Genomic DNA, 19,503 nt, shown 5'->3' with positions numbered 1-19,503 from the left:
ATATATATGGATCCTTGGTTTTTCGGGTTTTTCCCCGCGTAGAATTAAAGGTGTAGGCGCAACGTTGCGCCTACACCTTTAATTCTACGCGGGGAAAAACCCGAAAAACCAAGGATCCACATACAGGCACCCGCGAAAACCTCAGAAAACATATATATAAAATCCAAGGTCTGGCTTTGCTTTTAAATACCATGCCTGAATTTTTCCTTGAGTCCGACAAAGAGCCAGTGGCGTCTGTAGCTAACTATGTTAAAAGCTTTCTCTGTGCAAAGAACCAGCCCAAGCCCCTTGCCATGCCCAAGCGAACAGAAATTAGTAACTAAAGCTCAGAAGCTGAAATCTACCATCGGGGACCAAGGCCTCATTGTATGCCTCTGATGTCTCCCACTTGCCCTGACACAAACCTTTCCATCTTTTCTCAGCCTCTCCAGCTGCAGCTCATACACAGAGCTCCTGTCTTCAAAGGTGAAGTCGTCGCTCTCGCTCTCGTAAAAAAAGCTGCTCTCTGCCTGGGAGGACGCCATGGCTTGCTGTGCTCCTGTTGCAGTTGCTAGGCAATGGCTTAACAAAAAAAAAGACCCCAAGGAGCTGGAGATTGCTTGCCCCATCCCCCATACCAACAAAGTACAGCCCGAAGGGGCCAGCTATGCGGGGAATGGCCATAGCACAATTCAGCAGCTTGCACAGGTAAGTTAATGAGTTCAAATCCATTCCTCCTTCTCCCTGTGCCTGGGAAACAAGAGGTGACAGTCTTTTCACAAAGCCTAGATTAATAGCAGTCCTCCAAGAAGAGAGGAGACAAGCCTGCAAAGGAATGCAAATTGCATCTAAATCACTCTTTCCCAGCCTGGTATCTTTCAGATGTACGTATTAGATTTCAAATTTTCTAAATTTCATGCTGGCATTATCCCTGGCTCTGCTGGATGGGATGAATGGAATTGAGGCTCAGGATCTATAGAGGGCATCAGATTGAATAAGGGGACGACAGAGAATGAGGTGGCTGGATGGAGTCACTGAAGCAGTAGGCGTGAGCTTAGATGGACTCCAGAAGATGGTAGAGGACAGGAAGGCCTGGAGGAACATTGTCCATAGGGTCGCGATGGGTCAGACACGACTTCGCAACTAACAACAACAACAATTCAAGTGCCCAAATTTTCCAGCCAGCATGACCACTGTGAGGAATAGTGGGATCTGAAGTCCTTCCACGTAGAGCAGGGGTAGGCAACCTCGGCTCTTTTATGACTCATGGACTTCAACTCCCAGAATTCCTGAGTCAGCTAGTCATAAAAGAGCCGAGGTTGCCTACCCCTGACCTAGAGAAACTGCTGTAAATGAACATTTAGATTACCATTTCTTATAAGGCTGAGCGTGCAATAACTACTCTTGAGGAATGACTTCACCTTAGACATTGGGTTCTCTAGGCCAGAGTTTCCCACCCAAACTTGGCAACATTAAGGCATGTGGACTTCAACTCCCAGATTTTCCCAGCCAGCCCTGCTGACTGGGGACTCCTGGAATCTGAAGCCCCCACGCATCTTAAATTATCAAGATTGGGAATCCCTGCTCTAGACTGTATTACTACCCTGGGTACAATGCCTCTCGAGTTTCAACATTGTCTTTCCTTTTGAGTTCCTATTCTCCATTTCTCCCCCCCCCAAGAAATAACTTCAAAAGAATTGTTGGTTTGTGAAGCTGTTTTTATTCCCGTATGTGTTTTAATGGATTCTTTTATGAAGAGATCTGTAATATAAAATGCCAATCAAGAGCTTCTTTCCTTGAGTGAGTGGCATACCGTCATAAATTACATAATGAAATGATACAAATTAACCAGAATGCTTTCGGGAATAATCAGAACCCTAATACAATGGCTGTTTTGTGGTTTTCTTGTGCTTCAATAGTTACTTAGGCTCCCTTCTTTTAATCTATTTCCCACCCATTACATTCCACTATAATTGCACTCTTCTAAATCACAGATGATCTGCACAATGTCAGAACCAAATAACTTTATCCTCATTCTCAACAATACTGTAGACTTTGCTATGTTCCATTACACATTTTCTTCTATGCCTTGAGCTTCTATAATTGTCATCTGCTACTCTTTTTAGCTAATCAGACTGTTTCTTCCTTTTCTTTCTGAACTTCTCACGTTCTTCTTCTCTACTGTCATCTTTCTAAATAAGAATAAAGTGTGCTAAGTAAAACAGTTTGCTTTCTCACTCTTACAGTAAAGGTAAAGGTAAAGGTTCCCCCGCACATGCGTGCTAGTCGTTTCCAACTCTAGGGGCCGGTGCTCATCTCCGTTTCAAAGCCGAAGAGCCAGCACTTGTCCGAGGACGTCTCCGTGGTCATGTGGCTGGCATGACTAGATGCCAAAGGCACACAGAATGCTGTTACCTTCCCACCGTAGTGGTCCCTATTTTTCTACTTGCATTTTTACGTGCTTTCGAATTGCTAGGTTGGCAGAAGCTGGGATGAGTAACAGGCGCTCACTCTGTTACGCGGCACTCAGGATTTGACCCGCCAAACTGCCAACCTTCTGATCGACAAGCTCAGCATCCTAACCCACTGAGCCACCGCGTCCCTAGTACTCTTACAGTAATCATCCCCAAATTTTCTCTTCTACATCTTCAAGTATGTCTCTCGAATTTCCAGCTGGACTTTTGTTCCTGATGTTCATTATACTTAACGGATGTCAACTGTATGAGCCATTCTATAAACGACACACGTTTTGCTTGGACCTTCCTCTATCTCCTTAGCTTTTCTTATTTAATCTAATAACAACAATGGGAAAACAGCACCATTTGTGTTTCCTGTGAAGACAACTCTAGTAATATGCAATTGGTCACATTACTATCCAACCTTACTACAACCTTGGCTGTCATCAAAAAGCTAAGCTGGATCAGACTTGGCTGGCATTTGGATAGATGACTACCAGAAAATTTGAGGTAGGTAAGCTAGACTGCAAAGAAGTTAGCTTTGATTACCACCAACAGGCAGAAGAAAATGAAGTGTTATCCAACATTTTTTTCTGTGAATATTTTTAAACTCTGGAGGAGACCGGGATGCTGCCCCAATGTTCATTTTCAGCCAACACATACAACAAGAACAAATTTATCCCAAATTTATCTCCCAGAGTACAGACAACTCCCGAATTAGCTTACCCATTTGCTTCACTGATTCCCAAAACTATTAATGCTCACCCTTCGTTTTAGGTATTTTTAATAACAAACAGATCGGTAAAACCCAAAGTTTTGCAGAAAATATAAACACTGGGATGATTGCATAGAGCAATGTTTAGATTGTCCTCTATCCTTTCTACACCTTGGTACCAAAATAAATGCTGTTACAAAGCAGCATATCCTTTCAAAAGTTGCCAGTTAAACTACAGAATAAATAATTTAACATCTTCCCCCACATTTTTCTTCTTCCCATTTCTAATATCTTGGTCTACAAGATCCCTGCTGCATCCGTACATCCAGGCTACACGTGTTCATCAGCACCACTTGGATTTAGTAACTTTTGTCTGAACAAACCATTAGAAAGCAATCAGTGTCCCAGGTTTCTAGCAATTGGCATATCTTCTTCAAAGGCCTGAGAATTTCTAAGCACCAAAGGTTGACATGATTCTGTTGTTTCAGGTAGAGCTGCAAGGCAGTTCAGAAGCTGGATTCTGGTACTATTATCCTCCTGCCCAAGGATGCTGTATGATATTTTGCCCGCTGGAAGGTGCCACAGGAAATGCCCTCTAAAGTAAGTGGGGGCATGGAGGCTTGCAAGGACCCGTTGTTTGTCTTGCAGAGAGAAGTTGATCTGCTCAGTAACCAGTCATTCCTACCCTTGCTGTTGCAGGAGCTCTGAGCACGCTTAATGTCCACTTCAGAACGGGAGATCCGCCCATTGGACAGCCCCTTTGTGGAGCTGGGGTTCAGGGTTGTGTTTGTCCTGCTGCCAGGGAAAATATTTAGCGTTCCATTGGAGAAGGATGGTTGAGAAGAGGCTATAGAAGACGGCATAGCAGCATGTCTGGGAGACTCACTGTGTCTCTTGGGGTCCTTTCGCAAAAACCCAACTCTGAAGACGGTCAACTTCCCCTCTGATTGTTTCTCAATCTCTGGCTCTTTCTCCCCAAGCCAGGGCCCGGTCCTTTGTTCTGCATCCCCCCGGCTGGAAGAGGCCACATTTGAACCCATGCACAGAGTCCCATTGATGTTAACTTTGGTCTTAAGTTCCTCATCTTTTACTGGAGGTACTGTGCTGAGAGACAGCACCAGTTTTTTGGGGGTCCGCGGTTGCTCACCTGTTTCTTCCTTTGGCTTCCCTACCCGTTTCAGAGTGTTTAAATTTTCCATGGCAATAGCTGCTTTGCCAGTGGTCTCGGTTGGACTCACGCTTGTTAGAGCAGGATTGGGCTTAGCTTTGGTGACCGTAAGCTCATCGTCCTCCCCTTCCTTAGTTATGAGAGGGACAATGGACTCATTTGTGAACCAAGGCCTGCGGCCAGACTCCAGATAATCTACGAGTTCCCTGGAGGGCTCGGCTGGCCAATCTTTGGAGGTGAAGGACCAGCGCAAGGGCAGGGTCCTGGGGATGCCCAGCTTGGCCTTATTAGAAGAAGCTTTCAGGCTGACACTTCTGCCCTGCACACCCCGAACCAAGGGACGAGACTCAAATCCTCCTAGAAAAGAACATAAGACAGTAATGGCAGCATTTCTCAGCACTTCTATGGAAATCAAATACACCGTTTCAAATGCTGAGCTCAGACTAATTTTAACAAAGCATTAACAGCAATCTTGGCAAGACAAGCTATTTCTGAACTTAAGGAAGCATTATAAACCTCCACATCTTCTACAGTTCAAATCCCTTTCTTCCACTTTTAGTCTTTTTTTTAACTACTCACATGCTATTTTCCTAGACTATAATGTAGTGGCGAAGGAGACATATCCCATCTGCTTGCTGCTAATGCCAAAGCCAAAGTATATATAAAAAAACAACAACCAAAAAAGATGAGATGGACTGATGGGAAGATTTAAAATTTGCTGAGTTATTAATTTTCATCCAGTGACTCCAGAAGGCAATGGAGACAGAGCTTCCCCATCACTCAAAAGCGTATTAGAGCGGACTAATGGGTAGACCTGAACATTATTATTAATTTTATATTCATTATAGCTGACTACTCCCATAGACCAAAAGTTTTAGATGTCTGAGAATTATTTATGAATGTAATTGGGTTAATGAAGGGTGCACTAAAAGAAAACCTAGAGAGTCTGGTTTCTGTAACTAGAACTGCATTGCTTTCTGGGGCAGGATGATACCCTGCTAAACTTTAGGAAAAGAACCAGGCGTATGATTTGGAATCTTGAAAGAGAAGAAGATTGCCCAATGATACATGAGCTTGGTTCAGGTGTGGCTTTGTGGAAAGCAAGAATAATAAGGGAGACAGGATACCTTTCTCCTGGCTGGTGCTGGCACAGATGAGTGTAGGTGAGTGAGACGATTTTGGCAGAGATGGACAGGTTGTTGAGCTCCAGGACACCAAGCTCTCTCGTTTGCTGCTTCGACTGAGCCTTGTCAGCCAATGTTCTGAAATGGAAGAGCTGGTAGATCCTGCAAGAAAAAAATATGAAAAAGTTGTGGAGAAAGACTCTTCTGCATTGTGTGCATTTAGAAAATATATACATATAGTATATCTCCTGTAATTTCTGAAAGAGAATCATTTAATATCCTTCTATCCTCCACTCCATGAACAAACATATTGCTGTGGGGAGTGAGAACCTTTCTGCTTCAAGTGCAAGACATCCTTCTGATTTTCCTTCAACAACGTTTTATTATAAACCACTACAGTCATATACGTAAGATGGGCAACTACATCAATCAAATCAAATGATTCCAGAAGGAACAAAAAAACTTCTCTTGTTCACCCAAGTCTTCTTGGAGAAGAGTTGGGAGTATATATATGTCAAACTAACCAAAAATAGTTTGGAAACCATTCCTTTGGCTCAAATACAGGCCAGGTTTGTATCAGGATGAATTTCAGGATCCATACTTTAAAAGACAAGTCAGGAATTATTTAGCATTTCTAGGTATGCCTCAATATCATCAATAAATGACATGGAATTTAATCAATGCATAGGAAATGGCGGGGGGGGGGCTGTTGAGTAGGCTAAGTAACCCTTGCCAACCTCTAACAGAGCTTCCTCCAGACCAGCTTGGAACTACATTCCGTCTCTGATAGAAGAGGATGTAGGCACCACGTGTGCTGATGTCCTCTTCCATGACTGGTTCCACGGTACTGTCATCATAGCTATACCAGCGACCATCCAAGGTGTTGTAACAATAGGCTGGAGACAGAGGGAGGACCATATTAGCCGACACATTGGAAAATGAACTGAGCTTCCAGAATTCTCACTAATTTGGCAGTGTTGGGAAATTTACAACCTCACCAGTGTATTAAATGCTTACTCCTCTGCTTCTAGACGGAAGAAAGCCACAAGGAAGCACTGATAGAAAGTAGCAATATTGTTCTGTAAAGGTCAATGTGATTAAAACAAGATATGGAAATTCTCACTCTTGCTGATGGGTTACTTGTATTTACAGGTATGCCAAATGTTTGGTATTTGAGCTGTCTTGGATCTGAAACATTCCCTATAAAGTTCAAAACAGTTTTCTGACATTTGAAACAAACTGCTGGGCATTTGAGACAGACTGTTTTGATAACTATGGGAGTGTTTTGAGCTTGATACAGAGCTGATTCAAGTTAAAAGCACTTCCAAAATGATAGAAACAACCTGTCTCAAATGGAGAACAGCTGCTTGAAACAGCTGCTTTGAATTCAATCTCAAAAAAGTTTCAAGTGGAATGTTTTGCATATGTATTTGTATTTCATATGTTTTTAAATGTCCTATACAAGCATATTTTTGCTAAGTGCACTATTCAGCAACATTTCTTGAAGTAAATGTGAAATTAAGACAGCTCAGAAATGAAAAACAGGGATGCTGAGACTTTGAACGTGCCAAATAGTTCCTTGTTCCTCTCCATCCATTCACAGAAGCAGAATATAGCATCAATTTGCAAACTTCCCCAATTTTCCTTAATCTTTCATCTTATAGAATTATTCATTTTGTCAAGCAGAATTCAGAAGTCTCATCCCTTTATGGCAGAGAATACACAGACCTGCCTGTATAAAACAACAATGCTTAAATCAAGTTAGACGGGGACACCTAAGGATATGTCGAGTGAACCCCAATGTATTACCTTTCAGCAGGAGTTGCCAGCGATATCTGAGTCACAACTCTGTCTACTTACTGAAAACCCACCTGTATAATGTCCACCATGCAGGCTCCCGTGATGATTGCAGACGGCATACAGATCATAGAGAAAATTACACTGGCCCTCTTCTGGCAGGGATTGCTTCCAGGGGCCCCACTTGCTGCCACGGCTGCGCTTGGCTACGTGGGGAGCCATATCAAGCCCTCGCAGGGGGAAGTGCACCAGAGTGGAGAGCTTGTGGCGCTGCTCCCCCACCTGCCGGAAGCGTTTCAAGTGAATGATGAGGATATCGGGGAGTGTCCACAAGCTGAGCTTGACCATGCCTTGTTGAAGGACCTGGCAGTGGGGACAGCGCCAGGCATCATCTGGAGCCAGCTGCAAAGAAGAATGCAGTACAACTACACAGGAGCTTGGGCCTGAACGCTGGGCCTGATAGGAACAGTTTATACCCACCTCTTACAGAACCCCCATTAGGTATATTGGCATTGAACAGGGAAGGAGCCAAGCAGATGGACATTCCATTGCTGCTCAGAAACACGATGCCTTGTGGCAGAGATAGTCCTGCTCTAGTAGTCTCCATAATGCCAAGTTGGTCTTAGCCCACCTTTGCCCTCATCCAGAGGTACCTGCTCCTCCTTAGTGTAGAGCTGAAAGCATTCATTCAGGGTGCAGCTATGCTGCTGTTGATGAAGTTGCTGCTTCAGTCTCACACTTTCTGCAACTTCAACAACCTCTTCCTGGATGTTGCCAAACAAGCTGCAAAAATACAAAGGGACAGGTCAGAAATATTCCAGTCTCGGCGGTGGCTGCACTTTGTGCGGGCCTTCAGTTTCATTTAAGGTAGACACATATCAAAGCAAAGTCCTGTGTTGATTTTCCAAAATTCCAATTAAAGTTACCCTAACTCTTTAATATTCAAAGGGTTGAAAAAGCATTGCGTGAATTTCACTGAACCCTAATCCCAAAGGCTCAAGCAGGAAACTGGTTTGTTAGCACAGATGAGTGCTCTTCATGAAGGAGAATTTCAATTTGTGTTAAAGACAAGGCTCTTCTGAGATGTTAGAAGTTTCTGAAAATGTCAAATGTGATGAGGCTCCAATACAGGAAATAAATTTTCATGTCCCATTCTTTGGAAGTCAGTTCAAGTTTTTGTTCTTTCTCAAGTATGCAACTCTCATGCAACCCATTGCGTGACTCTCATCTAAGGTTTGTAAACTAAGCAATTGAAGAACTCCATAGGGATAAGCCATGGAAGTCTCTCTTAGTGGTCTTGAGCAGCTCGCCCAAGCCTCAGGCCCGAAGCTGCAGCCAATATTGGGTAGTAAGGCTGGCTCTGCAACACAGCAGTATTTCTGACTGTCTTTTTAAAAATGTACTATTTTAGAAGTATTATAGTTGAGTTAAATTTCAAAGCAATGTTGCTCATATTTACCTTTTCACTGAAGTACGATTTTAATCTTAGTACTAGCTCTTTTCCCCCTTGGCTATAATCACTTCCTGGAGGGCAGTGCTACAATTCCACACAAAGCCAAGTGTCTCCTCACTTAAAAATGCTCCCTGTTCCTGCTCTAAACCAAGTGTCACTCAAAGGGGATATAGTGTTGCAACTACTCCTGGCTTATATTATTACAGTGATTCTGATTCAGTAAATGAGATATTAAGAGAAGCCATGAGTGCTTCCATTTCGTTCATATTTATCTTAGGATTTCTATCCTAAGTTTTAATTTAGCGGGATCCTGAGTGTTCATGTTCTTTCCTCCCTCCAGAAAGTCCTTTTTAGGCCACTCTAAAGATAGCAGGTGCCTCTTGGTGAGCTGTTGAGGAATTTTCTACAGTGGCATTTTTTTCAGACAACCTATGTCCTGCTTACAGCCTTCTTCCATAGTTCTGTACATGCAGGAGGAAATTATTCCCACAAACAAACAAGGAGAAAGGGGAAGCCCTAATCTAGTCTAAACTACACCACAAAACCAACCTAGAACTAAGGAGAAATTTCTTGACAGTTACAATAATTAATTAGTGGGATGAGTTGCCTCCAAAAGTTGTGGGTGCTCCAACACTGGAGATTTTTAAGAAGAGATTGGACAGCCATTTGTATGAAACGGTATAGGGTTTTCTGCTTGAGCAGGGGATTGGACTAGAAGACTTCCAAGGTCCCTTCCAACCCTGTTATTCTGCCATTTTGTGTGAGCATAACTTTTATGGGCAGTTTTGATAGGGATAACTATAAAAAAAATAACCGCTGGAAGTAATGAAGCCACCAGGAGAGGACTAGAAGCTTAGGTCTTGCCGGTTTTGTGCAATAGCGTAGCAGCCGAGGGATCACGGGGCTCTGCGCCCTACGGCCATTTGATAAGAATCTTTTGAACAGATTTAAAAGATTAGATGATTGGATTTATTAGATAGAATATTTAAAGATTAAACATTTGTTTGAATATGGTTAAAAGGAATAGAAAAATTCTGGATATAAATATATTTTAGCTTAAGAGACATGTTTTGCAAGTAGTATACTATTACCTTCTTTTTTCTTCTCTTTTTTTGCTTTTGTTTTAAGATATGAGAAATGTAAAGCTGTTGGAATGGCTTGTATGAGGAAAAAGATTTAAATACTTAAGTGTAAGAATGTTTTGAACATTGCGAAGAAATTTAAATACAATTTTAAAAACAGGATTTATGACAAGGTAATTAAGATGATCAATTAGAAAAGAAGCTTTATATTGATGTTGTTGATGTTTATATTGAGGACCCAGATTGTTGGAGGCAATTAAGCTGACTTTGTAATAATGCCGCTTGGGGTGTGTGTGAAAGCCCTAATAAGCAGGCATATACATAGAATGAAGGCTATTGCTAAGCTTGTAAGCCGCCCTGAGTCTTCAGAGAAGGGCGGGATATAAATGGAATTAAAATAAATAAATAAAATAAATGTTGTTACTTGTAGAAATATTAGAAGAATGTTTATATTCCATTGTTATCTATCAAAATACTAAGAAATGTACTAATTTAAGGTTAAAAGAGAATATTATTGGAAGAAGAGAAAATCAAGGAAAGCTACTATGTGGATTATGGAATTATAGAAATTAATTGTTATTTATTGTTTTTAAATATAAACCCACACAAGCTGTTTAACAAATATTAAGGTGATTATATTAAAAAATAAAATAAAATATATTTTTTAAAAAAGAAGCTGAGGTCTTTAAGCAAGTGCGCTGGTGGACCACATGCACTCAAACTACTAAGCTACTAATGTGAAATAAAAATGTTAATTATACTGTGGTTTTTCCTAGTTCTGTTTCATATTATCTTGAAATTAAATAAAAAATGGAGGCAACATTTTAAAAAAGCCCAGCAAGACATTATGCATGTATTAGCATATTACAAATATGCTGGGGGTGGGGTGGAGGAAGGGAAACTGGAGTAAAATAGGTTTGGTTAAATACTGGGTATACATTTTACACAGCAATTTCTCCCAACCTGGCATCTTCCAGGTAAATGGAATAAAATTTCCCATCTTTCCCTTCCCCCCCCGCCACAATCTCTCTCTCTCTTTGCATGCATGTATTTGAAGTCAGAAAGAATCATGAACAATTTAAGCTGCAATGTAAATCTTTCTGGAAGCCACATCTCTGCCTTTTGTGGATAGTCATTTACAAATGGATTTGCAACACAAACTCACCATTCTTTGGTAGTCAGATCCCATTCGACGACCAGCTTCACATGAGTGGGACCGCCAGGACCTCCAAATTGCAGCGCTCTGTAATAAAAGAAAGCTGCTAGATACATTTGGAGGGGGGGAGGGGGGAGTGGTTGTAATACTACCAGTTCTTGAAGAGCAGCCTCAAGTGATGCAGTTCAAATAAATGATTCATTAAGAGAAATGGAGAATTTCATGAGCCATAGAAGAATTGTGGGTCAGGAAGTACAATCACAGTGGAAGCTGACGGGAAGCCTCAGATACATGGGATCTCAGACATACCCATAATAAACATATTCCAGGCCTTTATATGACTTCTATAGCTCCCATTAGATTTACAAGTCAGGAAACTGTACAGTTTTTTTTCCCCCTCACTTGTTTAAATTTAAAGATTTTTTTTTAACATAAAAAGGTATACAGTCTTCACTTCGTGATTGTTGAAAGTTACGACTGACCTTCTCCAAACCACATATGAACCAACACTGGAATCTGGTGGTGGTACATAACTCCCACCAGTCACATGACCACATTTGGGTGCTTGGCAACCGGTTCACCTTTACAGCTAGTTACAGTCTTCCATGGTCATGTGACTGCAGTTTAAGATATTTTTTGCAGGTCTCCAGCCTTTTTGGCCAGTTTCTGGCAAAAAAAACACACCCATAGGAATGAATAGATTTGCTTAATGACAGCTATATTTGTTTAACAACTGACCCATTCACGAGATGACCACTATATTCACTTAGCCACCACAAAAAGAGTTTTAAAATCGAGTCGGTTATATGGTGCCTTGACTTATGACAGAAATTGTGGTCTCCATTATTGTTGTAAGTCAAGGACTACCTATAACAACTCTAAGGCATAGTCTGCTATCCTTAAACTCCACAATTAGTCTCTGACTAATATACCAAAGGCATTGGCTCCAATACTAGCACACCACGGATGAGAGTCAGTTTTGCCTGGTTGTCAGCAGGGGGCAGACTCCTCCCACAGAAGAGCTAATTCATAACCTACATTTTTAATCGTCATAATAAAAATCCCCAAGTAGTTGGATTGTGCACACACACTCATTAGAGAAATCTGGAAGCAAGGAGTCAAACAATGTCCCACATGCTGGTTTATTTTTCAGGTCCCGAATGTAAAATGCAATAGCCTTAAAAGCTTTCTCCCCCACTAAAACAAAGTAGCAAGAGAGCCAACTGGATGTAGTGGCTAAGTGCCAGGCTAGAACCCAGAAGACTGAGTTCTAATTCTGCCTTAGGCACAAAGCCAATTGAGTGATCCTAGGCCACTCATTCTTTCTCAGTTCCTGGAAGGAGGCAATGGCTACCACTTCCAAAATCTTGCCAAGAGAATTACAGGGACTTGTCCAGGCAGTCATCAGGAGTCAGCATTGATGTGAAGGCTCACACACAGACTACACTTGCACAAAGTACATCTAACTGAACTCCATACATTCATTTCTCTCATTCATTCCCAGAAGCCTCTTGGCACCATTTCCACCTTTTGGAAAAAGATTATGTTGTCATAAGCAAATGAATTGTATTTGATAGATAACACCAAGAAAATCATGCCTGACATTGTGGTATGGTTGTGGTTTGCATGCATGTGCTTGCTTGTGCATGTGTGTGTGTGCTTGTGCGTGTGTGTGTGTTGGAATTACTGGCTGAGAGGTAAATCCCATTTTATTTGTCCCTTGCACTTTCTGCTCCAATAAGCAAAAGAAACAATTCTCAAACCGTCTGCTTTTAAAACTGTTTACTCTTCAAAGCTGGGTTGTTGTCTTGTTAGTGTAAAGTGACAAACATATTAAAACTATACAGATGCTATCTGGCTACTGCTATCAGTAGGAAGAGGAAGGTAACTGTACTGGCAATAGCTGCTGAGACACGGACAGGCAGTGCAATATCGGCAGATGGCTTTGCCTGTGTCCATTAAGTCTGTTACTGACTTTGGATGCAGTTAGCAGTGATGCTAGGTAAGGTAAAGGTTCCCCCGCACATGCGTGCTAGTCGTTTCCGACTCTAGGGGCTGATGCTCATTTCCGTTTCAAAGCCGAAGAGCCAGCGCTTGTCCGAGGACGTCTCCATGGTCATGTGGCCGGCATGACTAGACGCCAAAGGCGCACGGAACACTGTTACCTTCCCACCGTAGCGGTCCCTATTTTTCTACTTGCATTTTTACATGCTTTCGAACTGCTAGGTTGGCAGAAGCTGGGACGAGTAACAGGCACTCACTCTGTTACACGGCCCTCGGGATTCGACCCGCCAAACTGCCGACCTTCTGATCGACAAGCTCAGCGTCCTAACCCACTGAGCCACCGCGTCCCTTTTAGCAGTGATGCTAACTCATCGCTAATGTTAAAAATCAAACATCTCAGCAGAGTGAGATGGAATAGATTTGGGGGGGTTACATGCAGTACCTGAGATAGAAATGAAAATCTGGGTGCTGTCTTACAACTACAGAATCCTTTGTTCCATTGGGCATAATCCTTTGGACATGCTAACAATGTTCCAATATTTTAGAGGCTGTCAAGAATAAGAAGGGGTCAACCTATTTTCCAAAGCACCAGAAGGCAGGACAAGAAACAGTGGGTGGAAATTAATCAAGGAGAAAAGCAAATTACAACCATAGGAGAAATTTCCTGACGGTGAGAACAATTAACCACTGGAATGGCTTGCCTCCAGAAGTTGTGGGTGTTTCATCACTGGAGGTTTTTAAGAGATTGGGCAGCACTTGTCTGGAATGGTATAGGGTTTCCTGCTTGAACAGAGGGTTGGCCTAGAAGACCTCCAAGGTCCTTTCCCACTCTGTTATTCTGTTATTCCCCTAATCTTGCCAATACTCAGCTGTAATATTTTTTCGTATATTACTATTTTTAGTTATTTACTTGTTTGGTTTCTACAGCCACCCATCTCAGCAAGTTACTCTGGCTGATATATATCTTGTATTCTAGTTGAACTGGTAAAAGGTGGGATTTTAACAACCCATTTTGCATATTATGCCTATGATGTATTTGAATGGAGAATTTTGGTTGTGATCTACAAACTGCGATCTACTCAAGAAGACAACATAGTTTGAAAGGGAACACGATGTAGTAATTATTTATAAACAAAATGTCTTTTCCCATAATGCAGAGGATTCTTGTTGATGCTTAGGCAGGAAGAGAAGGAAGAGGAATTGGACAATTTAAAAAAGACGTGGCTCAGAAAAAGAAGATGCTTTCTGGCAGGAAATAATTTAGCTAGGATTCTCATTCCTAATCTGTGATTACAGACTTCTTTTGGTCATTAATTTCTAGTGCTTTGCCTTTCTTACCTGTCCACAGTGGGATGATACAGCGGCCATCTGTCCTGAGGAGAGAGATAGCTGCACAGAGAAGACCCTCCAACTACTCGCACCTGGAACAGACTCCCACTAGCCTGAAAGGAAAAATGAAGCAGGAAAAGATAATGAGCCATGAAAATCCCATGTCCTTTTCTCCCTACGGAAGGCATTTCTCAAATTAGTTTAGGTCACGAACAAGAAGAACGAGGACTGTAGCATTTTGAGAAAGCTCCGGGGTTAACCTCACAGTAAGCATCTTTTAATGGGCAAATCAAGATTACTCCAGGAGATACTTAAAGACTATTATACTATGATGTAGTAAACACAGACTATTTCTCTATAAAGCTATTTTTTTACTAATGCAAGGTTCATTTTTCTAAACTAGAAATGTCTTAAGTTTATATAGCTCGTTCCCAACAAGGTAAATAGGCACCGAAATTTCCTTACAGATTATATGATTCCAAAACACATTGAAAGAACTTTTTAAAGTAGAGAACTGTGGTTTGAGCATACAAAGCAAGTGTAATACTCTTTGAAACCATGAGTCAAACTATTAGTGACTCCAAATCCAACTTTTTTGACTTGCAGCAGCCCTCTTAGGCTTTAAGCAAAAGGGGTCTTTCTCAGCTCATTTACCCAAGCTTTTTTCCCCTCAATAAGTCCTGTTGTGAAATATTGCTGAAGGGACACCCTCAAGTCAGGCCTGCATCTAAGGATCTTTAAGAACCACACAATGCTTTTCCCTACTTAGAAACAATTCCCACTTGGCATCAAAAGTAGACGGAGCATTCAATTGATCCAGAGTAAAGCAAATACAAGACAGACTCTGGCTTGCCTCCTAGTCCAATGATGTCTATCAGCACACATTTTTATTTCCTTCTAGAGCAATTCCTTTTGGTGCAGGAGGATATTGTTGGGAAATGGCCAAATACATTCCTGCCATTGGATTGACTCTTTGAACCAACCCTCACTTAAAGCCACTTTTTGCCCCATATATAACAAATAGTGTCTGCTAATTAAGAGCCCTGTGGCACAGTGGTTAAAGTGGGGTATTACAGGCAAACTCTGCCCACAGCCTGGAGTTCAATCCTTAAAGGACTCAAGGTTGACTCATCCTTCCATCCTTCCGAGGGCTGTAAAATGAGGACCCATATTGTTGGGGGCAATATGCTGACATTGTAAAGATCTCAGAGAGTGTTGTAAAGCACTATTGGACAGTATGTAAGCCTAAATGCTAATCAGTTAGAATAATAGTTTTTGATCAGTCGTGTCTGATTCTCAGAGACTACCTGGATAAGCCCCTGCAGTTTTCTTGGCAAGGTTTTTCAGAAATGGTTTGCCATTGCCTCCTTCCTAGGGCTGAAAGTGACTGGCCCAAGGTCAGCCATTTGGCTTCATGCCCAAGATAGGACTAGAACTCACAGTCTCCCAGTTTCTAGCTTGATGCCTGAACTGCTACACCAAACTGGCTCTCAAACTTTCCAAGATACTAAGCTAAGTGAAAGATATAACATAAAAGCAAGCTAAACACCAGGTCTCTGTGGATAAGACTCTCCTGAACACAAAACGTAATCAGTGGTCCCTAAACATGAATTTTAAATCATTTGTCCTTTCATACAAATAAGGTTTATTTATGTATTTATAGAATTTATTTGGCCACCTAGTTCATTTAATGATCCTAGGTGGGTCAGAATATAATCAACAGAGACAGGGAAAAAAAGCCAGCCTCAAAGATACCTTAAAAGTAGTGAAAGATTGAAACCTTTGCCACATCTTAGTGCATGTTTATTATATCCTCCATTTGTACACAAATAGAGAGGTTTGTGTAGAAGTAAAATTAATTATTTTAAAACAAAGAGGGTGAGGCTGATAATAAAGTAAATTACGTGTTTATGATAGCAAATGGATCCACCTGGCTCTGGTTCCTTCAAAAAACTGTTTTACAATTCACCCCCTTTTCCTTAGTGCAGTTGCAATTTACCCATCATCATACAAATGGACTAATTTACTCTGTCCTCTCTTCCCATAATGCTTTTTTTGCCACATCCAATTAGCCAATACATTTTGCACATCAATATGTTTTGTGTCCAGCTCCCTCATCTTCTTGATAGAGACAGTAATGTAGTCTGATGAGAAGACAAATGTGAATCCATTACCCTAACAGCATTCAGATTATAGTCCACTGTTCCTATATAGATTTCAGGAAGACTGTTAAATTCCAACACACATGCTTCACGAATTTAGGACGTGAGTAGAGGTTAGCTAGCAATCTGCTTTTTCTAGCTCTTATCCATCTCCCAATAATTCTATCTGAGATAGCTGGTTGTCACTTCAGGGACTAATTAAATTCACATTCTAGTTGGAGCTAAAGATGAAATGGTATTACCCAGTTACATATATTTTAATTAACACATTTCTATGCACAGGATGTTATTTCAAAGAACAGAATGATAGTGGAATGGATTTCTTCTGCCACTGGAGCCAAGTAATTTCAATGAGATGGGCAAAAACTAAGGAAACAGCTAAGAGATGAATGTTTCATCCCTCAAACTCACCTAGCTTTTCCCATAACATGGCTGAGTGGACCCTGGAGAAAACACTCTGATAAAAACAACTGAAATCTTGAAAGGGACCACTGGAGCCCAAAACATCCTCACAGGGCTTCTCTGAACTTAGTAATGATCCTGTTTTGTACTTTATTTTGCTGTCCTGAAGGTTTATCACTAGGTAGCCTTCTAAGAGAAGAGAATCTATTCAGGAGATTGGAAATAATGCCACCAAAGATGAAGATAGGAGTCTCTTTTAGACTCTTCTTGAATTAATAAACAAAAAAATCTTAGCATCATGGGCTGTTAGAAGCAGGAAACTACTATGAATTGCATACATACATTTGCCAAAGGCTCTCTGATGAACAGCAAATCTTTAGTATTGGCCTGTTGCATTATTATTAACCTTATTATTATTATTTCTCCCTCCTATTGGTATTATTATTATGATTATCATTTTTCTGCTGCTTTGCATGTTCGCTGAGAGCTTCTGTACCAGAGGCAAATTTCTTCTGTGTCTAATCACACTGGCCAAATAAAGCTATTCTATTCTATTCTATTCTATTCTATTCTATTCTATTCTATTCTATTCTATTCTATTCTATTCTATTCTATTCTATTCTATTCTATTCTATTCTATTCTATTCCTGCTCTGCTCTGCTCTGCTCTGCTCTGCTCTGCTCTATATAATTCTGGGGAATTCCAGACAAGGGAATGCTAATATAGACTTGCAATAGTCAATCTTGGCTATATTAAATCCAATTAACTCTTGTATCAAGGGTTTAATTTTTAAAAAAATGCAGATAATGAAAATTTCCTGTTAAGAAAAAATTAGTTTCCAGAATCTCTTTTATGTTATACAAACTGGAATATGACTGGTTAAGTTGCACATATTTTCTCTTCTTGACCCTAAAGAGATGCAAGCTTTCAGGCAAGGCATGTAAATTTTACCCCTGGCCACTAGAAATCCAGCACGTCACCCCATATTTAATTCTGCTTAAGAGATTTAATGAAACATTGTTGGCACATTGCTCTCCTCATTATAAGGATAAAAATCTTAGGCTGATATTCTCAGGAGGTTCTTTTGCCCCATTTTTATTTCATGTCCCTACTTTCAGGCATTCCTAAAGACCCCCTTATGGGATTTCTTTCCACATCCTAGATGGAGTATCAGAGAAGTCTAGGCAAACTCACTTACTACTCGCTTTCTCCAGGCTTCTCTACATTTATGCCATGGCCTCACTTTAGCCAGGCATTCCCATTCGCCTCCAAATTACCAGCTGGTATTGCTAGCTAGGCTTCTAAATATCCCTGGATAGCAATGAAAGCAGCAGAAGGCCAGAGAGTTAATTAAACACTTCCATATTTTAATTAAACCAATTTAATGAAATGCATTCTTTAGAATCACACATCCAGGAAAAAAAAATCTGTGCTGAGTTACAAAGGGGCTTCTTCAGCATCTTATGTAGACACTGGAAATACAAGCATAAGGGATGAGGGAGTGATAGAGCTGCTAAAAATCAGGGAATATCCAATACTGTTCCTACTGGGAAAAGGCTACCTCGGTGATTGAATCAGTTCTACAATGCAGCACTTGAAGAACACAGAAATTTAACAAATGCTGTGGAGGAACAGACTAGGGATCTCTCTTCTAACGCAACTTCCTGCTTATAACAGTGGCCAGAGAGTTGCTTCTCACAAGACCCAAAGAGGAACTTGACTGGAGTAGTCCACTTTCATTATCTTCTAATCTACAGCAACCAAATTTAACTGCATGCAGATTCTAAACCTTAAGTTTTTATGAAGTTATTACAACTATAGCCCTTGATATTTTCAATGATTTATCTAGATCACTTTTAAACCTTCCATTTATGGAGTAACCATCACTATATATTATAAAAGCACATTCAGCGAATTAAATTTGTACAAGGAACAAATAATTCTTTCCTCTGTTCTCAATCTACTGCCAGACATTTGCTGGTCAACTCATAAAGAAATTAACATGGACCTTGTTATAGTGACTACCTGATTTAAGGTATATTGAGAACACAACCATCTGCCTTTAATGTCAGGCAACCAATTAACATAATCTGGCCTCAAAAGGAGATTTTAAGATTCCAAAATGCTATCGGAGAGGGTTTTCCTGATTTCGCCCACAACAACCTTTTATAGTACACTGCACTGTGAGAATACGATGCCCAAGTAAAATGTCCAAGCTTTTTTGTAAGTTCTTTGGCCTCATTGGGGTCCCTGGTAACTGATACAACTGGACAAAGAGGTATGTTGGGCTTGTGTATTTTGGGGTGACAGCAGAAGCCCGGAAGGATGTGTCCACCAGGGTTCTGCTTTTGTGATTTGACCTTTCTTATTTAGGGGGTTAAGGATTCTCTTGATCAGAACAATTAAACGATTTTCACCTCATTTGTTACCAATGGTTCATCCCAAAGGGATGTCCCGGCTCCCTCCTCCCTTCCCCACCCTCCATGTCCAGTTTGAAAGCTTTCTGCTATCTTCTCTTCAGGAAGCTTTACTTGTTGGAGTCCATTCCTAAATAGCAGAGCCTCTCCTTCTGTGTCACAAATTTGCACTCCTTCTATCTATAGTGGCATCTCCCATGTACTTTAGATTCCCTTTTGCTTTGCCTGCCTAATATCCATTAGTACCTTGTAAATCTCA

General features: G+C 40.9%; 1 protein-coding gene across 2 annotated transcripts in view; it reads right to left on the bottom strand.

The window, feature by feature from the left end:
* Positions 1 to 1,684: 1,684 nt before the first annotated feature.
* Positions 1,685 to 19,503, bottom strand: part of USP43 (ubiquitin specific peptidase 43) — a 113,559-nt gene continuing 95,740 nt past the window's right edge. For both annotated transcript variants that reach the window (XM_083352330.1, XM_083352331.1), the window contains exons 9-15: positions 14,273 to 14,376; positions 10,940 to 11,017; positions 7,893 to 8,022; positions 7,314 to 7,641; positions 6,180 to 6,338; positions 5,446 to 5,604; positions 1,685 to 4,675 (exon numbers count right to left, since the gene is read on the bottom strand). In XM_083352330.1, the coding sequence (XP_083208456.1) occupies positions 3,657 to 4,675; positions 5,446 to 5,604; positions 6,180 to 6,338; positions 7,314 to 7,641; positions 7,893 to 8,022; positions 10,940 to 11,017; positions 14,273 to 14,376 (1,977 nt within the window). In that variant the 3' untranslated portion in view covers positions 1,685 to 3,656. The remainder of the gene's footprint in view (positions 4,676 to 5,445; positions 5,605 to 6,179; positions 6,339 to 7,313; positions 7,642 to 7,892; positions 8,023 to 10,939; positions 11,018 to 14,272; positions 14,377 to 19,503) is intronic.

This window comes from Vipera ursinii (assembly GCF_947247035.1).
Source record: "Vipera ursinii genome assembly, chromosome: 2".
NCBI lineage: Eukaryota > Metazoa > Chordata > Lepidosauria > Squamata > Viperidae > Vipera > Vipera ursinii.
The sequence above is the reverse complement of the archived record's forward strand: the minus strand, read 5'-3'. Positions and strand labels throughout refer to the sequence as shown.